The following is a 23,878-nucleotide window of genomic DNA, read 5'->3' on the forward strand; positions in this document are numbered from 1 at the left end:
ATAACAAATATAGAAATAAAAATTTTTAATAACAAACAATATAATATATACAATAACAAATATTTATATGAAAAAAACCCACCACCATTTAAAAAGATTAAACACCGGTCGACCCAAACCCCCCACTGCCGCGTGCCGTCGGGGTCAAAGTCTAGAAACAACATAAAAACATGTTACAAGTTGAATTCTAAATTAAAAAACTTGAAAATATTTACCGCCGTTTCCACCGGTCTTAGCAATATAACCGGGGTCACTATCAATTGGGCGAAACGATCACCCCGCTTGACAACGTAGGGGGTTTCCCCGACATTTGCGACGACGACTTTTAGGGGTCCCCGATAGTCGGCGTCTATTATTGTTAAGAATTATTATACTTTTACACACTATAAAATAACTAATAAACATACCTATCGTCCCCTCGGCGACAAACAGCCCTTGGGCTGTTAAGCTGCTACGGCCAACAAGGCGGCCGTAGCTGTTCTCGGGCAGCATCACGCCTAACCCAGTCGACACGATTTTGATACCGTGAGGGTCGATTACGGTATCCACTGGACAATATAAGTCCAGCCCGGCCGACTGGGGGGTGGCACGACGGGGAGTAAGCGCTGCCGGATGGATTTTGATCACGGGCAGGCAGGGCAAACGAGGAGCGGTCGAAAAAGACATCTTAAAGTTTTTGGGATAGTGTTTCAGAAACAGAAGTTAAACAACTGATAACTTTCATTTTGAAACACGGGGCTTATATACAAAATTAGCGAGGTCAAATCTAATAGTGTCTAGCCAATACTTTCAAGATTTTTAAAATTCAATAAATAGCCAAAAAGTTAATTAGATATATAGGTATAAAATTACAAAATCTCTCCGAGGTCTAAGTTTTTTTTTCGTATGCAAAAAAGTTGTCTAGGTGTGTTTTAAATAATTCAAACGAGATCGTGTTATATAAAAAACCCTTTAGCGAAGGTTAAAAAGAAGTTACTTTGATAAATGCCTAAGGGGACAAATATTATTCGTATGCAAAAGCTTGTTTAGGCGTGTTTCGAATAATTTGAATAATTCTCACGAGATCGCTTTATATAAGAAAAACAATTTATTAGTGAAGGTTAAAACTAATTACTTTGGGAGGGACGGAAATTGTTTTTTTGACATGATTTAAATCTAAATAAATGTATATTAATATTAAACTATAGAGGTGTTTTTTATATAGATAGATATCCTAATGTCTTCTATAATCTTTAGTACCAACTCCACAATAAAAAATGTTTTTTAGGTCAAATTAAAAATAGCGTATCAGACATAATTATATTTTTTAAACTCTTAATAAAAAAAACCATGTCTAAGCCTGTATTCTAAAAAAAAATGGCCCTGAGATTTTGGGTATAAAAGCTTGAGCATTGGTATTGGATTCTCACAGTCGATCCAGCCATGAACAAGTACCAAGAGTCTCAATCTATGTTTGAATCTCCACCGTCTTCTCCTAATAATCGACAAGGATCCAGCAACGGTCAACGAACGCTGAGTCAATTTGTAAAACCCGACCCCGTTGAGATCCTCCTCGATTCTGACGACGAGGAGTTTGTCCAGGACGTGTTGCAGAAACACGTTGTCGGCGTCAACGGGGTTGAGGGGTCCTATCGCTTGAGAAGCGACGGGCAATATTTTGAAACTAAAATCCCCCCGCGAAAGGGGGATTTCTACATAGACATCAGTATCTATAAATTTAAAGATATAAAAGACGCCCAGGCGGACAAACTGTGGGAGTGTAGACATAAGCGGCTAAAAAGAGTCGTTGACGCTAAAAACAAAGACGCCATCAAACTCCTTAACGCTTTCCATCGCTTGGTGGACGACGTGAAGAACGACGCAGAAGCCGCTCAGCAGCCGCCTAGCAAAGTACGTATCTATTTAACAATAAATTTACAAACCAAAATGTTTTCTATATTGTTTTTATTTGTGATAGAAATTCAAAAAATGAGCAGTGAGAGCAGCGGCAGCGGTAGCGACTCGGAGGGTAGTGGAGGAGAGGAACACGCACAGGTAAACCGGTACTACACAATTGAGCGGCAGATTGACAAAACGAGTCGCAAGTGGCATTGTAAACAAATCGATTTGCGTATAGCTTTCAAAAATCTGGAAGACATTCCAACGCGAGATTTTTTTCGAATTTTTCGAAAAATTCTCGACGAAGTTATACGTAAATTAGTAACCGAGAATCCCGGGTATAATCGGGTTCGATTTGTTTTAAGCTCCCCCGGATTGACGACCCCTGTTAATATTAAATTTATAAAAATTGACAAATTCACCAGTAAGCGAATTATGCGCACCATCTATAGAGTAACGCAATCTAGTCGGGACTTTGTCTTTAATGGGGAAGATTTTCAGTTTGACATTATTTTTCTAAACCTCGATGCTAATATAGGGACTTATTATAAATCCATAAAAAATAGAACTTTGGTTAATTTGGATTATTTCGTTAAGCAAAATAACCAATTTATTTTTATGGAGAATAATGATAATCTCTGTTTTGCTCGGAGTTTAGTTCTGGGTAAAGAGATGGCCGATCGCAATTTTTATCAACAAAATAAGCAAGGTCCGCCCTTTAACCAGGACAATTTTAACAAACTGAGACGCAATAGCACTCTTCAAGGTAATATTGCAAAAATCTTGCACAGGAAAGCCGGAGTCCCCGAAGGTTTTGTTACTCTAGAAGATATTCAAAAATTTCAAAATTATTTAGTTCCCCATTATCGAATCGTAATCGTTGATGCTGCGAATAATTTTACCATATTTTTCAAAGGCCCCCAAGCTCCTAAATTTATCTATCTATTAAAAATTGGCGACCATATCCACCCCGCAAAAACTTGGCACGGCATGATGGGCGGTTGTGTCTCTTGCGATTTATGCTTAAAATCCTTTTACAAATACGAATTGTTAAAAGAGCATAAATGCCCCGAGGATACAAAACCTTATATATGTTTTCGGTGTCAAGGAGAAGCTTTTCATTTAACTAACGAGGATGCTTTAAAACGTTGCGACGAATGCCACCGCTATTTTTTCCCGGGCCCCTGCTACGAAACTCATTTACTTAATGGCACCTGCGCGAGCCAAAAACGATGTTTAGAATGTGGGCGACTGATGGGTGACGACCACGACTGCAATCCCGAATGCTCTCAGTGTAAAATAGTCCATCCGCCAGGTGAACATTTTGTTATGCCTTTGGAAACCAAAATGAAAGCCTCGCGGTTTATTTATTACGACATTGAGACTATTCTTAGAAATAATATCCACGTCCCCATTTTACTAGTTTGCGACGTAGAGACTGAAGCTGGCTTTGAAACCAAAATTTTTTACGGCGCCAATTGCGTCGAGCAATTTTTAAATTATTTATTTAGCGTAGAGCAGGTAGTTTTGACTGGACAGAAACGTAAAACGTACCAACCGCGCTTTACTAACACTCAAGTCGTAGCTCATTACGCGAAAGCTTTTGATAACTTTCTAATTCTTAATGCTTTAGTCCATAGACACGTCACCCCTGCCGTTATTTTTGACGGTAGTAAAATTTTAATGATTCATCTTGAGGGACCGCAAATTAGATTCCTCGATAGCTTTAATTACATTAGTCAACCTCTGCGTAATTTCACCAGCATGTTTAGCCTCGGCGATGTGGCGAAAGGATTCTTTCCATTTGATTTTCATACCGAAGAAAATCTTAATTACATTGGCGTCATCCCTGAAGCTTCGTACTTTAACGTAGCTCAAATGAAAGCCAATGATTATCGAGATTTTCAAGCTTGGTACGCGTCAATGGAAGGATCTATTTATAACATCAAAGAGGAGCTTATTAAATATTGCATTCAAGACGTCAAAGTCCTAAGACAAGGCGTCGAAGCTTTTAGAAAAATTTACGTAGATCTAACAAAATTAGACCCTTTTTGCTTAAAAAATATTACTTTGGCGGGTGCTTTAACCACTATTTATCTTAACAATTACTATAAACCTTACAGCATGGGTATTGTTCCTTCTAACGGCTATAATGCAAAATTTAATCACAGTCAGATTAGCTTAAAATATCTCGCTTGGGTGGAGAAAACGGAAAATATAAAATTGCGAACGGCTTTAAGCTATGGGGGTGAATATCGGGTGGGGCGCTATTTAGTCGACGGCTATAGCGAAACTCCGCCCAAAATCTACGATTTCCACGGTTGCTACTTTCACGGTTGTCCATGCCAAAAACTTAATGCCTACAATACCCAACTCAAAGCCAGCAACAGATTTCTGTACGAACGGACTCTAGATAGAGAGTTGTTTATTAAAGAGAAGATGGTCGGGTATGAATATACCTCGATTTTTGAGTGTCAATTTGCTAAGCTTTTAAAAGAAAACGCCGAAGCAAAGGCTTTCTGTAAAAGTTTAACTTTTCGACCTCAAATATCAGCCCGTAGCGCTCTCTATGGGGGACGAACGGAAAATTTTGTTCTTAACTGCCACGTGCAAGGTGAGGAGAAAATTTTCTACAAGGATATTATTTCTTTGTACCCGAAAGTTTGTCGCGATTGTCCGTACCCTAGCGGCCACCCCATAATCTATAGCAGAGATTTTGACAAGTCGCCAGGGTGGTATTTTGGCGTTATGAATTGTCGTCTGTTGGCCCCTCAAGATCTCCACATCCCCTTAATTCCCTTTCGCAGCGGTGGTAAATTAGCCTACGCCCTCTGTCGCACGTGCCTAGAATTGCGAGCGGAAATCTGCGAACACACTGTCAATGAACGGGCTTTCGAATCAGTCTGGCCAACGGTCGAAGTCTATGCCGCTATGGAACATGGTTATAAACTCCTCGATATATTCGAGGTGTACCATTATCCAAAAACGGAATATTTTTTTGCCCAGTACATGACTGATTTTATCGCCTTGAAAGTGAAGAATTCCGGATTTCCCGCTCACGCGCAAACGCCTCTGCAAAAAGAGGCGTATATCGCTGATATAAACAAGAATGAAAAGCTTTCTCTGACCGTGGCGGATATTCAATCAAATCCTTCCCTGCGTAATATCGCTAAAATTAATTTAAATTCTCTTTGGGGTCGCATGGCTCTGAATACGGGAAAGATTCGCAGCATCTTTATCAACAATTATTACGAACTGATACGATACGCGAGCGATTACACTCTGGAATTAGTCGACTTACGGCCAGTTACGGAGTCGATCGCTCTCTTATCGTACAAAGCCAAAAGCGATTACGTTTCGGACTACAAACTGGGGTCGGCCATTGTGGGGAGCTTTGTTTCTTGCTACGGGCGACTCGAATTGAACAAGATGCTGCTTCAATTAGACCGCGCAGCTTTGTATTGTGACACCGACTCGATAATCTACCGCCATCTACCGGGAAAGTTTGACATTCCAACTGGCAATCATATTGGTTGCTGGGCGGACGAACTCGGCGGTGATTATATAACTTCCTTTTGTAGTACCGGTGCCAAAAGTTACTCGTTTCGCACTAGCAAAGGAAAAGAAGTCAAGAAAATTAAAGGGTTGACGTTAAATCGAGAAAATCTTGAAAAACTTGACTTTGAAACCTTTGAAAGTGTAGCGATGAATCCGGAAAAGGAAGTTACAGTCAATGTCCCTTTTAATTTTAAACGGGATAAATACAAGCTGCAGCTAGAGGCCGTTAAAATCACCAAAAGATTTCGCCAAACCTCGAATAAGAGATTGTTGAACGCCGATTTGACAACCAGTCGACCCTACGGTTTCAAAGAGGCAACACCCGCTTCAGCATCTCTTTCGCATGAATTACGAGGCTAGGCGAAGACATACTTTTGAGGGCTTGTGGGAATCTTGCGTTCCTATCGAAGCCCTGGCCAAAGACGGTTTCTATCTTGCAGATGTAGAAACACAGACGACGCGCTGCGCCTTTTGCGGCATCGCCTTGTACCAGTGGCGTTGCACGGACCATCCATCGAGGGAACATCGGAAACACAGCCCATCGTGTCCGATGGTTTCCAAAAAACCGTGCAACAATAAACCACTGCGTCAGGGGGTTCCGGACTTCCCGACCAGCGAGGGCGAGGATGTTTGCGAGCCTCTAATCCAAACATGCCCAGCCACCAACAACGAGCGGTCGGGAAACGAAAAAGTGCGCGTGCGCATAAATCCGTCGTGTTTTCTTCTGTAGTGCGTGTGTACCAACTACCCTCCGAGTCACGCGTCAACTTTAACCTCCTCAACGCCCAACGCTTCCGCCAGCGTTGTCTGGAATTAGAAGAGAAACTTTTTAAAAAAACAATTACTTCATAGGGGAATTTTTTGGGTAAAAGGGTTTCGTTTATATTGTTTAAATATTTTCTAATTTGTGTTTATTAAGGGTCTTTGGGTTTTGGGTTAATTGTATTTTTGATTATGTATATTATATATATAAACTGTTAATTAAAATAAAAATGTTTATTAATCAAGATGAATCCAACCGAGTCAGTCTCGCATTCTTTAAAGTTCCAAACACCCGCCCAGTTTCTAATCGTGGGGCCAACGCAAGCGGGAAAGAGTTTTCTTTTAAGTAACTTATTGCAAAATCATCAGCTTATGTTTGACCCACCGCATAAAAAGGTTATTTATTGCTACGCCGCCTGGCAGCCAAACTACGAAAAATTGAAACAATTGATTCCGGGAATTCAATTTATTCAAGGCTTGCCAACGGCGGATCCGGACTTTTGGGAAATGAATCGCGACTCCTACTTGATACTAGACGACTTAGCTAGCCAATTATTTAAACAAGCTCATATTGCCGATTTAGTGTGCGTGACATCGCATCATTTAGGGTATACGGTTATTATTATTACTCAACAACTGTTTCCCAAGGGTAGCCAATCGCGGATAATTTCTCAAAACTCTTCCTATTTTATAATAATGAAAAATCCTCGAGATGTCGCCTCTATTAGATATTTGGCGCAACAAATAAGTCCAGATAACCCGAAGCGTATTACGGAGGCGTACAGACTAGCCACTAAAGAACCCTATAGCTATTTGTTAATTGATTTAAAACAAGAAACTCCGGAAAATTTACGATTAAGGTCGCGAGTTCTACCTCACGAATCACCTATGTATGTCTATGTCGATTAAATTTAATTGTCATTTGAATAATGGCCCCACGCGTTAAACGTCGATCAGCAAAACGCTCCGGACTCGTCGTAGCGCGTCCCTCGACCAAGTTTGCCAAATTTGTCCCTTATTTACAGAGTTTGCGTCAAACTAGCTGTAAACAACGGCGAACCCTCTTAAACAATAGTAGCGCGCCTCAATTAAAGAGCATTCAGACAATTTGTAAGAATTTAAAGGGCGGAGGTATTTATTTGAGTAAAGACCGTAAGAAAAAGCTAGCAAAGTACAAGAAAATTATTAGACAACTCGGATCAAGTACCTTGTCGCAGAAAAGCAAAAAAAAGCTGTTGTTGCAGCAATCAGGTGGTTTTCTTACGACGTTGCTTGCCGCAATCTTGCCTTCAATTGTCCAAGCTATAGCTGCTAAACTATGAAACAAATGGTTCTTGTACCGGCGTCTGCCGTAACTTCAACAGCTGCCCAAGAGCACTCTGCTTTGGACCGAGAGATTGAGGATATTTTAAAATCGCCATTGAATGCCTACGATAAATTATATAAATATTTAGACGCTTTTAAGAAATATTTAAGTATCGAGAAACAAATTCCCTTACCTAAATTTGAGGTCGTAACACAAGCAATGTCCAATGTCCCCACGCCGCCATTACCGGTCACCCCTAAAATGCCCCCGCGAAAAAAACAATTGTCATGGCCGAGCTATGCCACGTCATCACCGACAACAAGCGCTTCGGGCAGTTCTTTTACTACGCCTAAACGAACCGAGCCTCGGCAAAAGGTTTTAAAAAGCGAAACGGCTGCGGGGACACCAACACGAGAAGATTTTTACCAGCAATATGGGCCGACCTATGTTGGAGATATGGTGAAACGGCAAGCCGAAGTTCTGGCAAATCATTTGCAAAACACATTTTTCACGCCAAAAAGAGAGCTAGAAGAAGGAGCTGTCGGTTATGCAAATCGTGACGACGATTTACAAGAGGAAATTGTCGATGAACAAGAGAATTTAGCGGAGGAAAACGGGGACAATTTAACGGACTTGGAAAACCTGTTTGAGACGGCCTCCGCTAAACAGAAGAACAAGAAAAAAAAGAAAAAACCTCGGAAAAAGAAAGACGAACTTCAAAACTTAGGACCGCTGGTTCCATCTAACGAGAGGAGAAAGAGGCATAATAAATGGCGCGATATTGATTAATAAAAAAAATGTAATATTTAGACAAATAAAAAATTGTTTTATTGCGAACAATATCTGTGTACATGTTTTTTTAAATGTAAAGATAAATATAATAAGGCGACATAGTCGTTAAGTTTAAGATTCTGGTCATAGATGGCGTCTAATATCGTCTTTCTAGCCACGCCCTGACAGCGGAGTGCTAGGTACAGACAACAATGGATACCGCACAGTTGAAAAAATGGATGTTGAATTTGTTGTTTATTGTAAACAACTCGTTTCCCGTATCGTTTTAAATTAACTTTATAGTATCGCGGCGAATTTCCGTAAGTGCAAAACATTTCCACCGTGTCATTGTTAGAAAAGCACGCTATCCAATGTTCTCCAGCCTCTCCAGCTGCTTCATTATTAAATATAAAGCAAAATTTGGACCTTTTTGGCCGTTCTGGGAGTCTGTCTACTGGGAAGCACCCTAAATAATAGGGTCGCGTTCTTTTGTCGCAAGTTAAAAGAGCGTTTATTTGCGAAGTGTTCATAATTTAGTCTCAGGTAACGAGACTTTTTGTAATTCGGCGCCGTAGAAAACACCCAGAATTTGCTCCCCCTTTAAATCCGCTACGCGATAGACGGGTGGTGACCTGGGTATGACGTCAACAACGCGAAATATTTCGTCAGTAAACGTGCCTCCCGAGCTGGTTTTTCTAAATACCCGACTAGCTATAGAGAGACGCACGTAGTCGCCAACTTTAAGCCTCGGTGCGTATCGAGTAATGCCGTCTGATTTCCCGTACAGTTTATTCCAAATGATTGATTCGTTATCTATATTAACACGAACCGGTGCAATTCCAGTAGTTGAATGAACCCGTTCATTATAGGCTTGAGTAATTAAAGGTAAATATTTAACGTAATTTTTATTCCCCGTGGCCGTAATAACCCGGGCAATTTGTTCCTTAATTGTTGTAATAAAGCGTTCCGCGAGACTGGCTTTATGCTGACTCCGGGCAAAATGTATTTGCACATTGTGCCGTTTCAAGAAGGAATCAAAGTTGCGCGAACTAAATTCTCCACCGTAGTCCGTGTATATTTTTAAAGGGATCCTCTCTCGAAATATTTTTTTAAAAGCCTCGATAACCTCGCCAGATGTTTTGTTTCTAAGAGGTACTGTCCATCCGTAGCGGCTTAAGACGTCAATGACGCACAAAACATAGCGAACATTTTTATTAAAACGTTTTAATTTCGGTAGATCCAACAAATCAGCTTGAAAAACATCGTCCATGCTCGAAGCGTACACCTGGTTAGTTTTGAATCGGAAACGTCGAAATCGATGTTTCGTGTAGGCAGGTTGTTTCTCGAGAAAGGCGATTAATTTTGCTTTTGGCACGTCCGGTAAGGCCTTTTGTAATCTGGCTAGCGACCCATAAGCGGCCGGATTAGCCACGTCGTAATAAATTTTTCTAATTTTAGCGTCCATGTCTTAACAAGTATAAATAACGACTAAATAGTTTCCCAATAAACAACTTTATTTAATACACGCAAAGGTATTTTATAAAAACAATATCAGTTAAACAAATACGATATATCAGTACATTTATCTTAATAGCCATAAATCAAGGCATTCTTTAAATCGGCAAAACTGTTGACAAAATAAGCGTAAATATCCTCTTGATCCTCGATCCATCCGTGTTCGGTCTCAAATTGATGCAAAATTTTCTCACGATCCAGTTGAGGCAACGCTTCGTGCAAATTACGCTCGACTCGATCGCTGAAATTTGTGTCAAATTCCGACCAGCTTTGAGAGTGGCATATTTGTTTTCGACACTCGACGTTGGAGCAAGTGGAAGTGACGTCAAACAAAGTGGTAGTGAGCTCGTTTAAAATTAATTCACGCATGCGACAGACAGCTATCCCTTTAGCCTTGAGATCCTCGTCAATCAACGGCTTTAAGTCGATCAATGTCTGCCATCCTGTTTTGTTCAGGCTGAATCCTTCGCTGGTGCTAAAGTTGAGGAAATAACGACTGCCGCTGCCTCGTTCATAGTATCGAAGATCGATTAGACGTTCATCTTTCGAGTTGACGAAGCATTCCAGCTTGATGCGCTCTTTGACGGGCAACCAAATATGATAGCGAGGTATTTTTCCGTCAAAAAAGGACGTGAGTTCATTTTGAAACCGAAACAAAGCGTACCAGGCGTTAGGTTTTAATATAGTTTTTGTACGCGTATCCGATCTTTGAATTAATATTTTAGGTTCAATTGATTCAATGACGCAAATGTCGAGCTTTGGCGTGACGGTGTGTACTTGGTGCATCTTGGCTCGCGACTGATATTGTATTTATAAAGTTTTAGTCTTTTATACGTTGGGGTGATTATAAATAATTTCTCTGTTTTTAGATATTATTAACTGATTGTTTGGAAATTCGGCCATGACAATACACGTGACGTTTTCGGTTAGCGGAGAACTAAATCTTAACGATAATCGCAAGTTACCAGTCTGGGGCATGGAATTTAAACCTAACGAAGCGAGATGTTCTCTACTCAAATCAAAAACAACGACAAAAAAGCCCTTCTTATATAAATCGTAAGAAATTATATTTCCTCGGTCAAGACCTAATATCTCGAGACCCTCGAATAAAGAATTGTAACATCTAACGTACTGGTCGTCGTCAAAATTAGGCGTAAACGGGATATCGGGATAATTTTGAGAATTTAAAGAGAATTGCATGAAATCGAGTTTGAAATGTTGGAGATCCAGGGGGTTAGAAGTTGCTTCCCCTACAAATTTTTTATTAGTAACGAAAGCCACGACAGTTCGCGAGGGTAATTGCCCCGTAAACAAGCTGTCCCTAATAAAATCTTGCGTTCCGGTGGTTATTAAGAAATTTTTCATAACAATAGAGTTTACTTCGTAGCGAGCGTTTATTCCCGAGTTTAACATCTGAGCGTGAGCTAGTTGCAGTTCGGGATTAACCTCAATTTCGCGCGTAAACAAAGTGCATTCCGTTAAATCAATCTTATACTTTTTGCCCGTTTCATTGTGAATAATAGCAAAATCCGTGGAGCTTCGATGAAGTCTAATTCGCACCTCGATATTATCTAGTAAGAATTTGGGCGTTTTGAACATATCCAAAAATAATTCGCCAATTACATCACACGTCTTTGATTGTGCCACGCGTTTAGCGCGACGACCAATACCATTATTTTCTTTGTTAATATTAGCATCTGCTAAAGCCGTCGCCGGATCGATAATGGTATCCAAATAATATAACATAGAAGTTAACCAGGAATTGGCCGCCGTTTGTCCATAATTTAAAAGTATTTTAAAATAGGCCATATATGGGTACATATTATTAGGTTGCTGGACAGCGACGCCATTGAGAAATAATTCTACTTGACAAAATAGCGAGTCAATTATTAAATTTGTTACCGAGACTTTCTTTTCAGCATCTGGAACGGCCGTGCCGTCCTCGTGTAATACGCGAAATTTTAATCTCAAAAGAGTTTTAGTCAAATCATGATAATTGTTAGAGGGAGGAATGATAAATTCTATATATTTAGCATTAGTTAGTGGGGCAATTGGATAATGAGCAGTCGTTTTAGTCCCAACAATATTATTATTCACCACTGGCTTTTCAAATACTTCAAAGTCGGAAAGAACACTTTCGTAGGTCGACATGTTTAGTCTAGAAAATCGCGTTTAGTGCGTCGCTTAACACGTTTGCTCCGGCTTGTTTTAGCAGTCCTCTTTCGTTTTCGGCCCGTCCCGCTTTGAGTGTTGACGAACCGGTCCACGCCTTTATGTAGTAGGGAATTTATAGATTGTTTGACATTTCGTTTAATCGATTCTCGAGGTGATATGGTGGGGTTTTGGGCATCGCTAATTACTCTACTCGTTAACCCCACAGCTTCGGACGCTAAAGTACTAATGGCCGGCCTAATAAAGGGTGTAATTTTGCGCAATAAAGAATTAAAGATGCCGCCCACACTGAAGCGACCCCCCGATTGGAAAACGTTTGCGTGTAAAGCCGGAAGGGACGATCCTCTTTGGAAATACAGAGTGTATCTATTAGGCACCATTGCTCCTGTTCTATTGACGTCGACGCCTAAAAAACAGTTTAATATATACTTTGCCCAAATTAAACGGGATATTTTCCCCGTAATCGGATTTCAATTCAATTTCAATTTCTTGTATATCGCTGGTTGAAATTGGATAAAAGTCGATATTATTAAATATTTCCTGGTTCTCCTCGTCTAGCAGCGAAAAAGCCGGCATTTTTATGAAACGTAGCAGAGGGGCTTGACCACCACCAACCACTTGTTGACGGATAATATTGGTATAAACAAACATGGCATCGACGCCTCTCATGATATCAGCGGGATACTCCGAAGTCTCGTTATTAAGATACCGATCTAATTGATTGGCACTAAAGCCTAACAGCCTCCCGAGGCCTCTTCCGGGTGTTGTTTTGGGAAACAAAATTGAGACCGTATCGTTCAGTTTTGAAACCGTCACGGTTCCGTCTACATTCTGCGTAAATTTTAGACTTTTCCTATGCGCCGGGGACATGGCTTCGCTCATAGCACTTAAAACATCGCTAATATGATAATAAACCCCGGGAGGAATCTCGCACGCGTAATTGTCAACTCGTTTGCCTTGAGATCCGGGTACATACGGTTGGTCAGCATAGTCGGGATCTTCTGGAAATCTATCCACATCGTATTCGCTAGTCCAAAAATTATTATTAGCTGTCAGGGTCATTGATCTTAATCGGGGATTTACCAAAGCTACTCCCGAGTGACTATGTTGAAAAAATTCTCCCTCTTCGGGAATGTTAAATAACTTGGCCATCGGACCAGCTACCGAGACGCGAACACCTGGCTCTATTTCGAGACGAACATAGTATCTATTTTCCGTTTCCGTTTTGAGAATGTACATTTTAAAATACTGGCGGGGCATATATTCTTGAACACCCAATAACTGATTTATAATTTTTAAATGTAAAGAGAAGGGAATTACGGCCCCGGTCGCCGTCAAATCGCAGGTATATTCGCCCGCGGGTATTTTGATTTTTGTGAAACTGGTCTTAGTAAATAGATACATTAGCGAGTCATGAACGCGATAATTGACAAATGTGTCATTAGTTGTTTTGAAATGCGTAAAATTACGCTCTAAAGGTTTAGTGGATAGAAACGTCCCCCCAACGTATTCAGCTTCTAAATTTAATATATCGCGCAATTCTTTCGGGAAGAGCATTTCAATTTTTGCCGGACAATGGACTCTAAAATAATGCTCCGCTCCTTGTTTAATAACGCTAAATTCGGCCTGTTGCAATCTTAGAGGGTCAAAATTGCGCGCAGTTATTTGTAGGTTTTCGGCAATATCTTCATAAATCTTGTAATCATCTGTCGATCTAAACTCGCCTGACATTTTAAAAAAGAAATAAAGCCACGGTTCTTCCCAAGGGGTATAGCGCTTTATGGTTCTATTGACTCGATATTCTAGATAGGCATTGTTTTCGTTTATGGTATATTCTTGTACCGTCATCCTCAAAGGACCAGATTGATTGCGTCCTGTGTAGTATTTATTGGGGTCAAGATCGAGCAATTTAGCTAGTTGGGGAGAAAATTTAATTTCCACCCATTCCGGTGTTTTAAAATTATACATGATAGCATCACCCCGATTATCTATAGTGTGATATGTTACTTCAATTTTTTTAAATACTAATTTTTCTAAAGTACGCGTTACGGCTCGATAAAGCCCTTCGGCGTTTTTCTCTGGCGTTTTACTGGCTCTAAAAGTTTGCGGTAAGAACAATATTTTATAGTTATCATAATCTTCGGGGTTAATTTGCTTAGGCTTTTCAGAGATAATCGGCTCGGGTGTTTTCTTTGGCGGATCAACCGGCTGCGGAAACAAGGGTTTTTCATCAACCGCTGGTGGGGAGGGGGTCGGTAATACGGGTAGCTCAAAAGTAGAGGATGTTGTAGAGTCTGGAGATTTTGAGAGATCAGGCTTGGATAGGTCGGGTTTTGATAGGTCGGGGTTCGGTAAGTCGGGGTTCGGTAAATCGGGTTTCGGTAAGTCGGGTTTCGGTAAGTCGGGTTTCGGTAAGTCGGGTTTCGGTGAGTCGGGTTTCGGTAAGTCGGGTTTCGGTGAGTCGGGTTTCGGTGAGTCGGGTTTCGGTAAGTCAGGTTTTGAGGGGTCTGGAAATATATATATTTCCTCAACCTCCGTTGGCGAGGGGGTCGGCGTCAGTGGTTCGAAGGTAGAGGGTTTCGGGGCCTCTTGTTTTGATAGATCAGGCTTATATGGGTCCGGAGCTGCAATTTTGGGGGAATCCGGAAGTTTCAGGGGATCTGGCTCCGGCTTTGGCTTCGGTAATTCAGCCTTTGGTTTTGGTAGTTCGGACTTCGTTGGCTCCGGCTTTGGCTTCGGTAATTCAGCCTTTGGGGGGTCTGTAGTCAGAATCTTTAAGGGATCTGAAGTAGACGGGGTTGGCCTAGTTGTTGTTGTTGTAGTAGATGTTGGTTTAGTTGTTGTGGTAGATGCTGAATTAATCGTTGTAGTAGCGGCTGAATTAGTTGAGCTCGGAGGTATTAGTTTATCCGAACTTGGAGGTATCGGTTTATTTGAACTTGGAGGTATCGGTTTAGTCGAATTTGGAGGTAACTGTTTACCTGAAGCTGGCGTTTTAGAGGGGTCAGGCCCTGAATATGTTGGATAATAAGGCTTTGGAGAGGTTTGTTTTGGAATAGTTATTTTGGGTGGTGGTGGGGGAGGGGTTATTTTGGATGGCTGTGGTTGTACAAATACTACGGGTTCAGTCGTAGCAATAGGTATCGGAAGAAAAGGCGTAGTTCGCGGTAAAATAGGTATAGATGGCGGTACAGGTTTATATTCCGGCTGGGGCTTTTTTCTTATTGGCGGAACCTCATGGCTTGTTTTACGTTTAATGGTGGCTTTAGGAATGTACTTGTAATCAAATTTTTTTTTAAAACTATCTCCAACATTATCAATTTCGATTTCCACGTAATTATTAGTGTAATTTAAACTTATATTTTTAGCATGCTTTGATACAGGATATTTGGATATATATGGAACATCTTCGTAATTATTCTCTTTAAATTCAAATAGCGTGGTCAAGGGGGAATCAGCTGGTATTTTGAACCGTATGTTTTCCTCTCCTAAAACTTGCAGGTAAACGGGAAAGTTTGTATCTAACTGTTTTCCCAGGGCCCCGTCTTTATACTTATTCACTAATTTAAAAGATAATTTGCCTTTTAAATACGGATGACTGTCTACATCATCATTTAACAGCTCGACAAAATTTTGGGGCAGTTCGTATTCTTTGGTCTTAACATAACGATTGACGGGTATCTCTATTTTTTGATATTCAACAGGCTCTCGAACAGCTGCATAGTTGTCACGGTTCGGGTCACTTACAACCTGAATTTCAAACTTGTTAAACTCTTCGCTTATATTCACCCAATGATTTGGAAATATGATTTCTGCCAGCCCAACTTCATAATCGCTAGTCAAGTTAAGAGGTTGATGCAAATAATTTTTTAAAACTTGATTGGGTATTGTTTGGGTATATATCTAGACACGTATTAGACGCTAAAGTTAAAAAAAAGTCGTCATTCATGACTAACGTCTGTTTATCAACTAACCCCAACTTCTTAAACAAACCTTATTTTATACATAAAAAGATCGTCCATAGCTCGGTAGACTGGCCAGGATTTGAACTCGCCACCTTTTTGGGTATTACATTAGTAGACCCTGCCTTTAACCACTGAGCTATGGACGATCTTAAAATACACGCCGTTTATCTTCATCAAAAAAACTTTAAAAATTCTTAAACTTTTATAGTCGTTACCCTTGAAAAATTTACGTAGCTAGGTAATTGACCTTACCCGATTCCAATAAAAAAAGACAACGCCCTGACTAGTTTGAGCCGGTTTCAACCTGTTTTCAAGCGGTTATTATATAAGACACGCGGCTTTAATAATACGTTTCAGGGTGTGAACAATAGGGTGTGGTCGGTAAAAAATAAATTTTTTTATCTAGAGAACTTGTTTAATATTAAATCTGCTCTCGGTCATTTAGTATATAAGCTCCGTGTTTCATGAAGAAAGTTATCAGTTGCTCAGCTATGCTCTTAAAAGTCCAACTAAAGATGTCTTTCTTTAACTCGTGCCGCTTTTGTTGGGTGAGAAAAGACCAAACTCAATTTTCCAACGGAAAAGGGACCAATTTCGATTTTTCTAGCTGTCTCTTCTCGGGCATCGCCTGAAAAGAGACCAATTTCGATTCATGAGCTAGATTTATGTAACTTTTGTATAAATCCTTCAAAGTTACATATAGTCTAGCCAACGTAAAAAGTTGCCTCAGCCATCAGAATGCATGAGCAAAGCCTGTTGGTTGTGGTTCATGAATCGCCCTTCATTGCAATGTCATATGCATACATACAACTGACTATTGCAATGAAGGGGAAGTCCTGGCGCAAGCAACAGTTTGCGCCAGGACTTAATTTGACGCTTTTTCCATCCCGGTTATAGATCGGGATGGGAAAGAAATTTCTATTATGGTCTCTTTAAAGTTGTGTAAAATTTGTGTGAAGTCGCTTCAAGCCCCGCAGTGGCTCGGATGTAACTTCCTTCGGGAGGTAAAGGGTCAACGAAGAATTTTATAGGACATGGCCCGTACAACCCGACAAGCCCTGCCACCGCATAAGGTTCTGCGTACCCTGCACCAACTGGAGCACGTTCTCTTCAGTGAGGCCTTGACTTCGATGTCCTTCTCAAACTTAACAGCTGTTCGCTCGATCAACGTGGATAGGATTCGGAGCCGAAAATGCCCAAGATCTTCTTGAGTCAATGGAGGCATGTACCACCAGAGTGCCTGAAAAAAGCTGGCAACCGACGCCCCGCTAGAGTGAATGCCGCGTTGATGTCGTGAAATTGTTAATAAAACGTGGCGCTAATTACGATTTAAAGACCGGCTTTCAGTTAAGATTTCGACTAAAATATCAAGTTTTGAAAATCAAAATGTCACTTTGAGCAAGATGCTTTTTACGCCAGAGATAAAAACAATTACCTTCAAAATTTCGATTTAAAGACTGGTTTTTATTAGTGGTAAAAGTAGCGGTAAATATTTCTGGTTTTAATTTAATTTTTGTTTATATTCTTGTTATTCTCTATTTATATTCTTGTTATTCTCTATTTATATTCTTGTTATTCTCTATTTTATTGTATATATTATTTGGTATTTGTTATTAAAAAATCTTTATTTATTTATTTGTCTTTGTTTCTCAGACATGGGTTTATGGCGGGAAATTCAAACAAGAATCTTACAAAATAACTAGACTGGTTTATTAAAAGAACTACAGCCTCCGAGGGTTAAGCCGAGCTTGTTTTGGGGAAAAAATGGGTAAAACCCCTCTAAAGAGTCATAGCATGCTGGAAGGTAGGGTTGATCAGGTAGGAGTTTAGCTTAATCTTTGGGTGGAAGTTTGGTTTGAGTTTGGTGGATGAGGAGAGGGCGGCCATCTTGGGGTGGCGGCCATCTTGGATGTCTGCATATCTGTATAGTCCCTACTACTAATGTTTACTTTATTATAAAACTAGCTGTTACCCGCGGCGTCGCTCGCGTGTAATAAGAACTTCCACCAAAATGATCTAAAGAATGGGTAGATTTTACTGACGACTAATGTTTTTGTAGCACCCTGGGAGTGATGGCACTCGGCGTTGCCCGTCAGCCCGTCGGGACATTTTTTATTACTTTTCACGCGGAAAATATTCCATAAAGAAGGGCTGTTAAATTTCTGGCCGCCATTTAAAAAGATAGCAACAAATCGAACTCAAAAGACCATTGAGCCCGTCTATAGGTTAAAGGAATCCAGTGTGCTAAATATTTGCGAAATCGGTTGAAACGCGCGGACTTTGTTGAGAAGATTTTTTACATTTTTGGGTGCCATTTATTAAGATGGCGGCGGATTGGAAAAATCTTTCTTAGTACGCGCCTACTACTTATGAGTAACGTTCCTGCCAATTTTCAGCCTTCTATGGCAAGCGGTTTGGGCTGGGCGTTGATTATCAGTCAGTCTGTCAGTCAGTCAGTCAATCAGTCAGTCAGGACTTTGATTTATATAGATATAGAGATAAAATTCGTAACATAAGTTTATAAGATATTTTCCATAAGTATGACACTACCAATACTTTGTAATGCTACTGAAAGAGACTTACAGCTCGAGCTAGTTAATGAACGACAAGCGAGAATTGATTAACTCGGTTAAATTTGCAGACTCCCATCTTATTATTATTTAGTCTGCGTTACTAAGCCTTTGATAGCAGCGTCTTACCAGGCGTCGCTTTATCCTTAATCTATGACCTACCTCAATCACTTCATGACAAGCTCCAGTTCCTAAGTCATCAGACTTTACAAACTTATGGAACATATCTTATGAATTAACTTAGGGTGATACTAACTCTCTAAGATTAATTCTTTGCTAGGCGCAACAGAAAACCGAAGATGGAGGGAAAAAACTGGTAACCCCAATGAAACGCAAAGCACCACCGACTTCTAATAAAACTACACCAGCCAGTGCTGTCAAAACACCCCGTTTACAACCAAAAGGTGTTATACCATACTAAGCTCAGAAGCGAAAGAGCAGGAGGTGAGTATAAATCTATATATGTCTGTAAGCATTATGGGGAAGTTAAAACCAAGAGTAATGGCTTAAGGCCAAATCAGCAACACAATGCACGAAACTGCTTATTTAGATTTAAAGTTGCACGTAGGAGGTCTTCTTATCACATTAGTTCTGCAAATCTTGTTCACAAAGACCCTGTAAATCCTTCAATATTTGATAAATATCCACAGAATAGAAAATTAGGTGAAATTGGGGAAAATGATGCTAAATTGTTGTGTGGTTTGCACGTACCAACCTTAAAAATTAAAGAATATGTTTCTGATAAGTATGGTAAGGTGGTCACTTCAAAAGATATTCAGAATTTAAGAGCGAAAGTCAAGATAAGTAATGAGAGAGGCAGAATACAGGGACAGATTTTAATTGACCAGTTGAAAACACTCTTGCCTAAAGATTCTGTAATTGATGTTTGTACTGACGAAAACGATGAGTTGGAATATGTGTACTTTCAAACGCCTACCATGCGAACACCATGTGAAAAGTTTCACGATGTTCTGTTTATGGATGGAACGTATAAGCTAAACATAGAAGGGTTCCCTCTCTGTGTAATTCTAACTATGCGAGGATGCAAACCTCGAATCAGTGTAGCTCGGAGAATTAATTTCAATGCAGTAAGAATGTTTTATATTTAATTCTATGCGACTAATGTTTTTCAGAACTATATGTTTCAACCTTTCATAGTTTAATTTAAGCAAGACAAACGTAAGTATTTTGAACAACAATTTTTTTTTCATGATAATCGACAAAGGCTTAGGGTTGTTTTCCGTACTGTTTCGCATTATTAAACACATATTTTGCCTTTTTAATTAAGGGGAATCATTCTTAAATGCATGGTATACGGACTAAATACCCCCAAGACAAAAGACCCCCGGTCATAATCCCCCATTTTTAAAAACGTACAAAATCCCCCCTATCTCAAGACAAAATCCCCCGGTCATTTTCCCCCCATCCTAGTTAAGAGTACAAAATCCCCCACTCTCAAGACAAAATCCCCCCACGCTGTAGACAAAATCCCCCCAACCTCTAGACAAAATTCTCCGGTCATAATCCCCCGACAATTAAAAATACAATGTCAATATTATCTAAAACACTGGAAGCCTCAGCGATCTAGTGGCGTAGTGGATAAGGCGTTGAACAGCGGAGAGAAGAATGGTGGGTTCGATTCCCCGAAGGTACGTGAGTATTATCAAAATATAATTTGAATTATTTCTAATTATTTCGTTCAGTTTCGTTCATTTCTAGGGTAGAAATAGGTTTACGTATTAATAATTAGTTATTAGCGTTAATAATGGTGAAAAATTGGAAATACGAGACAATTTTTGCTTTCGAATTGTTAATTGGTTGTGTCACTGACATTCAATATTGACATTCAGTTTGACAATTTTTTGATTTTATTCGGGTTCAGTTGGGTTTGGTTGGGTTAGAATAGGTTAGGTTAGGTTGGGTTGGGTTAGGTTAGGTTAGGTTTGGTTGGGTTAGGTTAGGTTTGGTTGGGTTAGGTTTGGTTAGGTTAGGTTAGGTTTGGTTTGGTTAGGTTAGGTTAGGTTTGGTTGGGTTATGTTTGGGTGGTATGTTATCGATTAGGCGTGTTATCAAAACAGCATTGTCCAAAACGGCTTTTTCATAAACGCGTTTGCCATTATAGCCATTTATCGTTTTAGCGCATTTTGATTACAGCGTTTAAATCTTGAGCGTACGAAAGTACGCCTTTTCCAAAATATTGTTGTTTATCTTCATTAACTTCCCAAAATAATATTCCTTTTCCAAAAAATTATATTTTATATTTACTTCCGATATAACACTACTCCTTTTTGCATAATATTGTTCTTTGTCCTATATACTTAATATAATAGAGATTTCCCTCCCTATCAATCACAGTTTGGGCGGAAACAGCAACCGCTGTTTTGGGAAATAGCGCTGTATTGAGAAACGCTGAAACAGCAACCGCGGTTTTGCTTGTACGCGGTTTTGCAAAGCGCTGTTTTGGGAACCGCTTTATTCCAAAACGCTCTTTTGAAAACCGCTCAACTACCCGTGAACCAGGTTGGGTTAGGTTAGGTTTGGTTGGGTTAGGTTATTTTAGGTTAGGTTAGGTTAGGTTAGGTTGGGTTGGGTTGGGTTCGGTTTGTAATATTTTGGAAATATTGTAACAATGGTACGCCTTTTCCAAAATATTTTTTTTTACATTTATTTTCTTCTGAAGTAACATTACTTTTTAAAATATTGAGTAGCACTTGCTCATTAAACCATGGACATTATAGCGACCAACACAGGTACACCTTTTTCAAAAAATATAATTTTTTACATTAATTGGGGGGAATTGTCCTAGGGCTTGGGGTATTTTGTCTTCGGCATCCACTCGGGGGAAATTGTCCGGGGGATTTTGTCTCCTACCTGAGGGGATTATGTCCTTTTCTTCTCTAATGGGGGTATTATGTCCGGGGTATTATGTCCAGGGGGGATTATGTCCTACATTCTAAATGCATAGTTCCATTAATTCAATTAAAATTTGAAAAAAACTACATAATTTCAGATCTTTCTTAACTATATAAAAGGGAAAATTTTAATTTTTTATTGTACAAAGTTTTATGCATATTGATGTTAGTCACTTTAGTATTAACTTTTCTAGCTATAGATTTATTATATTTTTATTTTTCTTTTGAAGCTTCTTTAGTCCCTCTTTTGTTACTAATCGTAGGGTATGGTTTTCAGCCAGAAAAATTAAAGGCGGGGGTTTGTATATTATTTTATACTATATTTGGTTCCTTACCCCTGTTGTTAGGGTTATTATGGGTAGGTAAGGATTTAGGTACTATAAATTTTTGGATCATTCCTATTTTAGAGGCCGGCTTCGATAGTGGGAAATTTTTTTAGTAGGATAGTAGTAAAAATAGTAGTATTTTTCCTAGAACCGAAAAGCTAAACCGATGAAGGAGAAAATACTATGGATAACTAAAATCTGACTAAAACGCTTTCATATGGTTTTACTGTATATTTAATTTATGATTAGTATTAGTGATTAATGCTATATTTATAGCAAGGTTCCGCCTTGAGGGAACGAAATCCCCTGTCGCTAGGACAATTCTTACATGCAGAACTATACCCGTTTAATTGAGGGTAGTTCTGGCATACAGTATAAAACTGCATACAAAGTAGGCCATTTGATCGACTTAAACGCAGTATGAAACTGCATTTAAAAGTCAGTCGTATGACCAATTAAAAACTTCTGGAAAAGGCAGAAAGTTTTCAATTTGTATAAATGTATGGGGTATTAAATCGGTTTTGGAGGCCATAATATTCAAGCAGTAGATACAGACGTTTTTGTGAAATATAATGATCGCTTTTCACTAAGAGGTTTTCGAGCACCAGAACCGCGTTTAATATAATCTTCTCTACAATATTTCCAAAAAATAAAATCCATTTGGACTCTAAATGCGCTCAAAATAGATATAAATTATGTCACAGAAGCAACTTCCCGATACCTTGGCCTCTCATACAGGTGGGTATAGTCTCTCTACTGGCCTCTCAAGTAGGCCACTACTGACGCCTAGTTGAGCGGCCAGTGTAATAGTCCATGGTTCCATTTTCTTTGTTTATTCTCTACTGGCCTCTCAAGTAGGCCACTACTGACGCCTAATTGAGAGGCCAGTGTAATAGTCCATGGTTCCATTTTGCTTGTTTATTCTCTACTGGCCTCTCAAGTAGGCCACTACTGACGCCTAGTTGAGCGGCCAGTGTAATTGTACCCATGGTTCCATTTTGCTTGTTTATTCTCTACTGGCCTCTCAAGTAGGCCACTACTGACGCCTAGTTGAGCGGCCAGTGTAATAGTCCATGGTTCCATTTTCTTTGTTTATTCTCTACTGGCCTCTCAAGTAGGCCACTACTGACGCCTAATTGAGAGGCCAGTGTAATAGTCCATGGTTCCATTTTGCTTGTTTATTCTCTACTGGCCTCTCAAGTAGGCCACTACTGACGCCTAGTTGAGCGGCCAGTGTAATTGTACCCATGGTTCCATTTTGCTTGTTTATTCTCTACTGGCCTCTCAAGTAGGCCACTACTGACGCCTAGTTGAGCGGCCAGTGTAATAGTCCATGGTTCCATTTTCTTTGTTTATTATCTACTGGCCTCTCAAATAGGCCACTACTGACGCCTAATTGAGAGACCAGTGTAATAGTCCATGGTTCAATTTTGCTTGTTTATTCTCTACTGGCCTCTCAAGTAGGCCACTACTGACGCCTAGTTGAGCGGCCAGTATAATTGTACCCGTGGTTCCATTTTCTTTGTTTATTCTCTACTGGCCTCTCAAGTAGGCCACTACTGACGCCTAATTGAGAGGCCAGTGTAATAGTCCATGGTTCCATTTTGCTTGTTTATTCTCTACTGGCCTCTCAAGTAGGCCACTACTGACGCCTAGTTGAGCGGCCAGTGTAATTGTACCCGTGGTTCCATTTTCTTTGTTTATTCTCTACTGGCCTCTCAAGTAGGCCACTACTGACGCCTAATTGAGAGGCCAGTGTAATAGTCCATGGTTCCATTTTGCTTGTTTATTCTCTACTGGCCTCTCAAGTAGGCCACTACTGACGCCTAGTTGAGCGGCCCGTGTAATAGTCCAGCCTCTCAGGTAGGCCACTACTGACGCGAAGATGAGCGGGCCGACACCTAACCTAACCCAAGTTACCCAACCTAACCTCAACCCAACCCAACCCAACCTAACCTAACCTCAACCCAACCCAACCTAACCTGAACCCAACCCAACCTAACCTGAACCCAACCCAACCTAACCTCAACCTAACCTAAACCTAACCTAACCTAACCTAACCTAACCTAACCTAACCTATACTTATCTAGTTTGAACGTTAGGACATATCTGTACTGGCCTCGCAATTAGGCCACTTAGGACA

The 23,878-nt window shown here is 40.1% G+C and overlaps 2 protein-coding genes across 7 annotated transcripts in view; both read left to right on the top strand.

The window, feature by feature from the left end:
- LOC149588118 (protein regulator of cytokinesis 1-like) overlaps positions 1 to 23,270 on the top strand; it is a 37,716-nt gene extending 14,446 nt beyond the window's left edge. Inside the window, exons 5-6 of one of the 5 annotated variants that reach the window (XR_016380073.1) lie at positions 18,778 to 20,448; positions 20,509 to 23,270. Coding sequence is in view for 4 of the 5 variants with exons in the window: in XM_089863184.1 (XP_089719310.1) it covers positions 18,778 to 18,918 (141 nt within the window). In the remaining variant the exon portion in view is untranslated. Of the gene's footprint in view, positions 1 to 18,777 lie in introns of all 5 variants that reach the window. The other 4 variants (XM_089863184.1, XM_089863185.1, XM_089863186.1 and 1 more) reach the window with 4 other exon arrangements.
- Positions 1,273 to 6,248, top strand: LOC149588120 (uncharacterized). Of its 2 annotated transcripts, XR_016380076.1 has the most exons (3): positions 1,278 to 1,890; positions 1,958 to 2,034; positions 5,877 to 6,248. XR_016380076.1 is itself a non-coding variant. In XM_089863187.1 (2 exons), exons 1-2 carry the CDS (start codon positions 1,423 to 1,425, stop codon positions 1,970 to 1,972), a joined length of 483 nt encoding a protein of 160 aa, XP_089719313.1. In that variant the 5' UTR covers positions 1,273 to 1,422; the 3' UTR covers positions 1,973 to 2,823. The 2 variants fall into 2 exon arrangements, 1 of the variants encoding a protein (XP_089719313.1); XM_089863187.1 differs by lacking the exon at positions 5,877 to 6,248 and having other exon boundaries at positions 1,273 to 1,890; positions 1,958 to 2,823.
- Positions 23,271 to 23,878: the final 608 nt, after the last annotated feature.

This window comes from Phalangium opilio, unplaced genomic scaffold (assembly GCF_054372755.1).
Source record: "Phalangium opilio isolate 3A_F unplaced genomic scaffold, DU_Popi_V2 ptg000664l_1, whole genome shotgun sequence".
Lineage (NCBI taxonomy): Eukaryota > Metazoa > Arthropoda > Arachnida > Opiliones > Phalangiidae > Phalangium > Phalangium opilio.

Bases quoted from the DNA above. Each gene is read 5' to 3' on its own strand.
- LOC149588120 (XM_089863187.1), top strand. From the start codon at position 1,423: ATGAACAAGTACCAAGAGTCTCAATCTATGTTTGAATCTCCACCGTCT.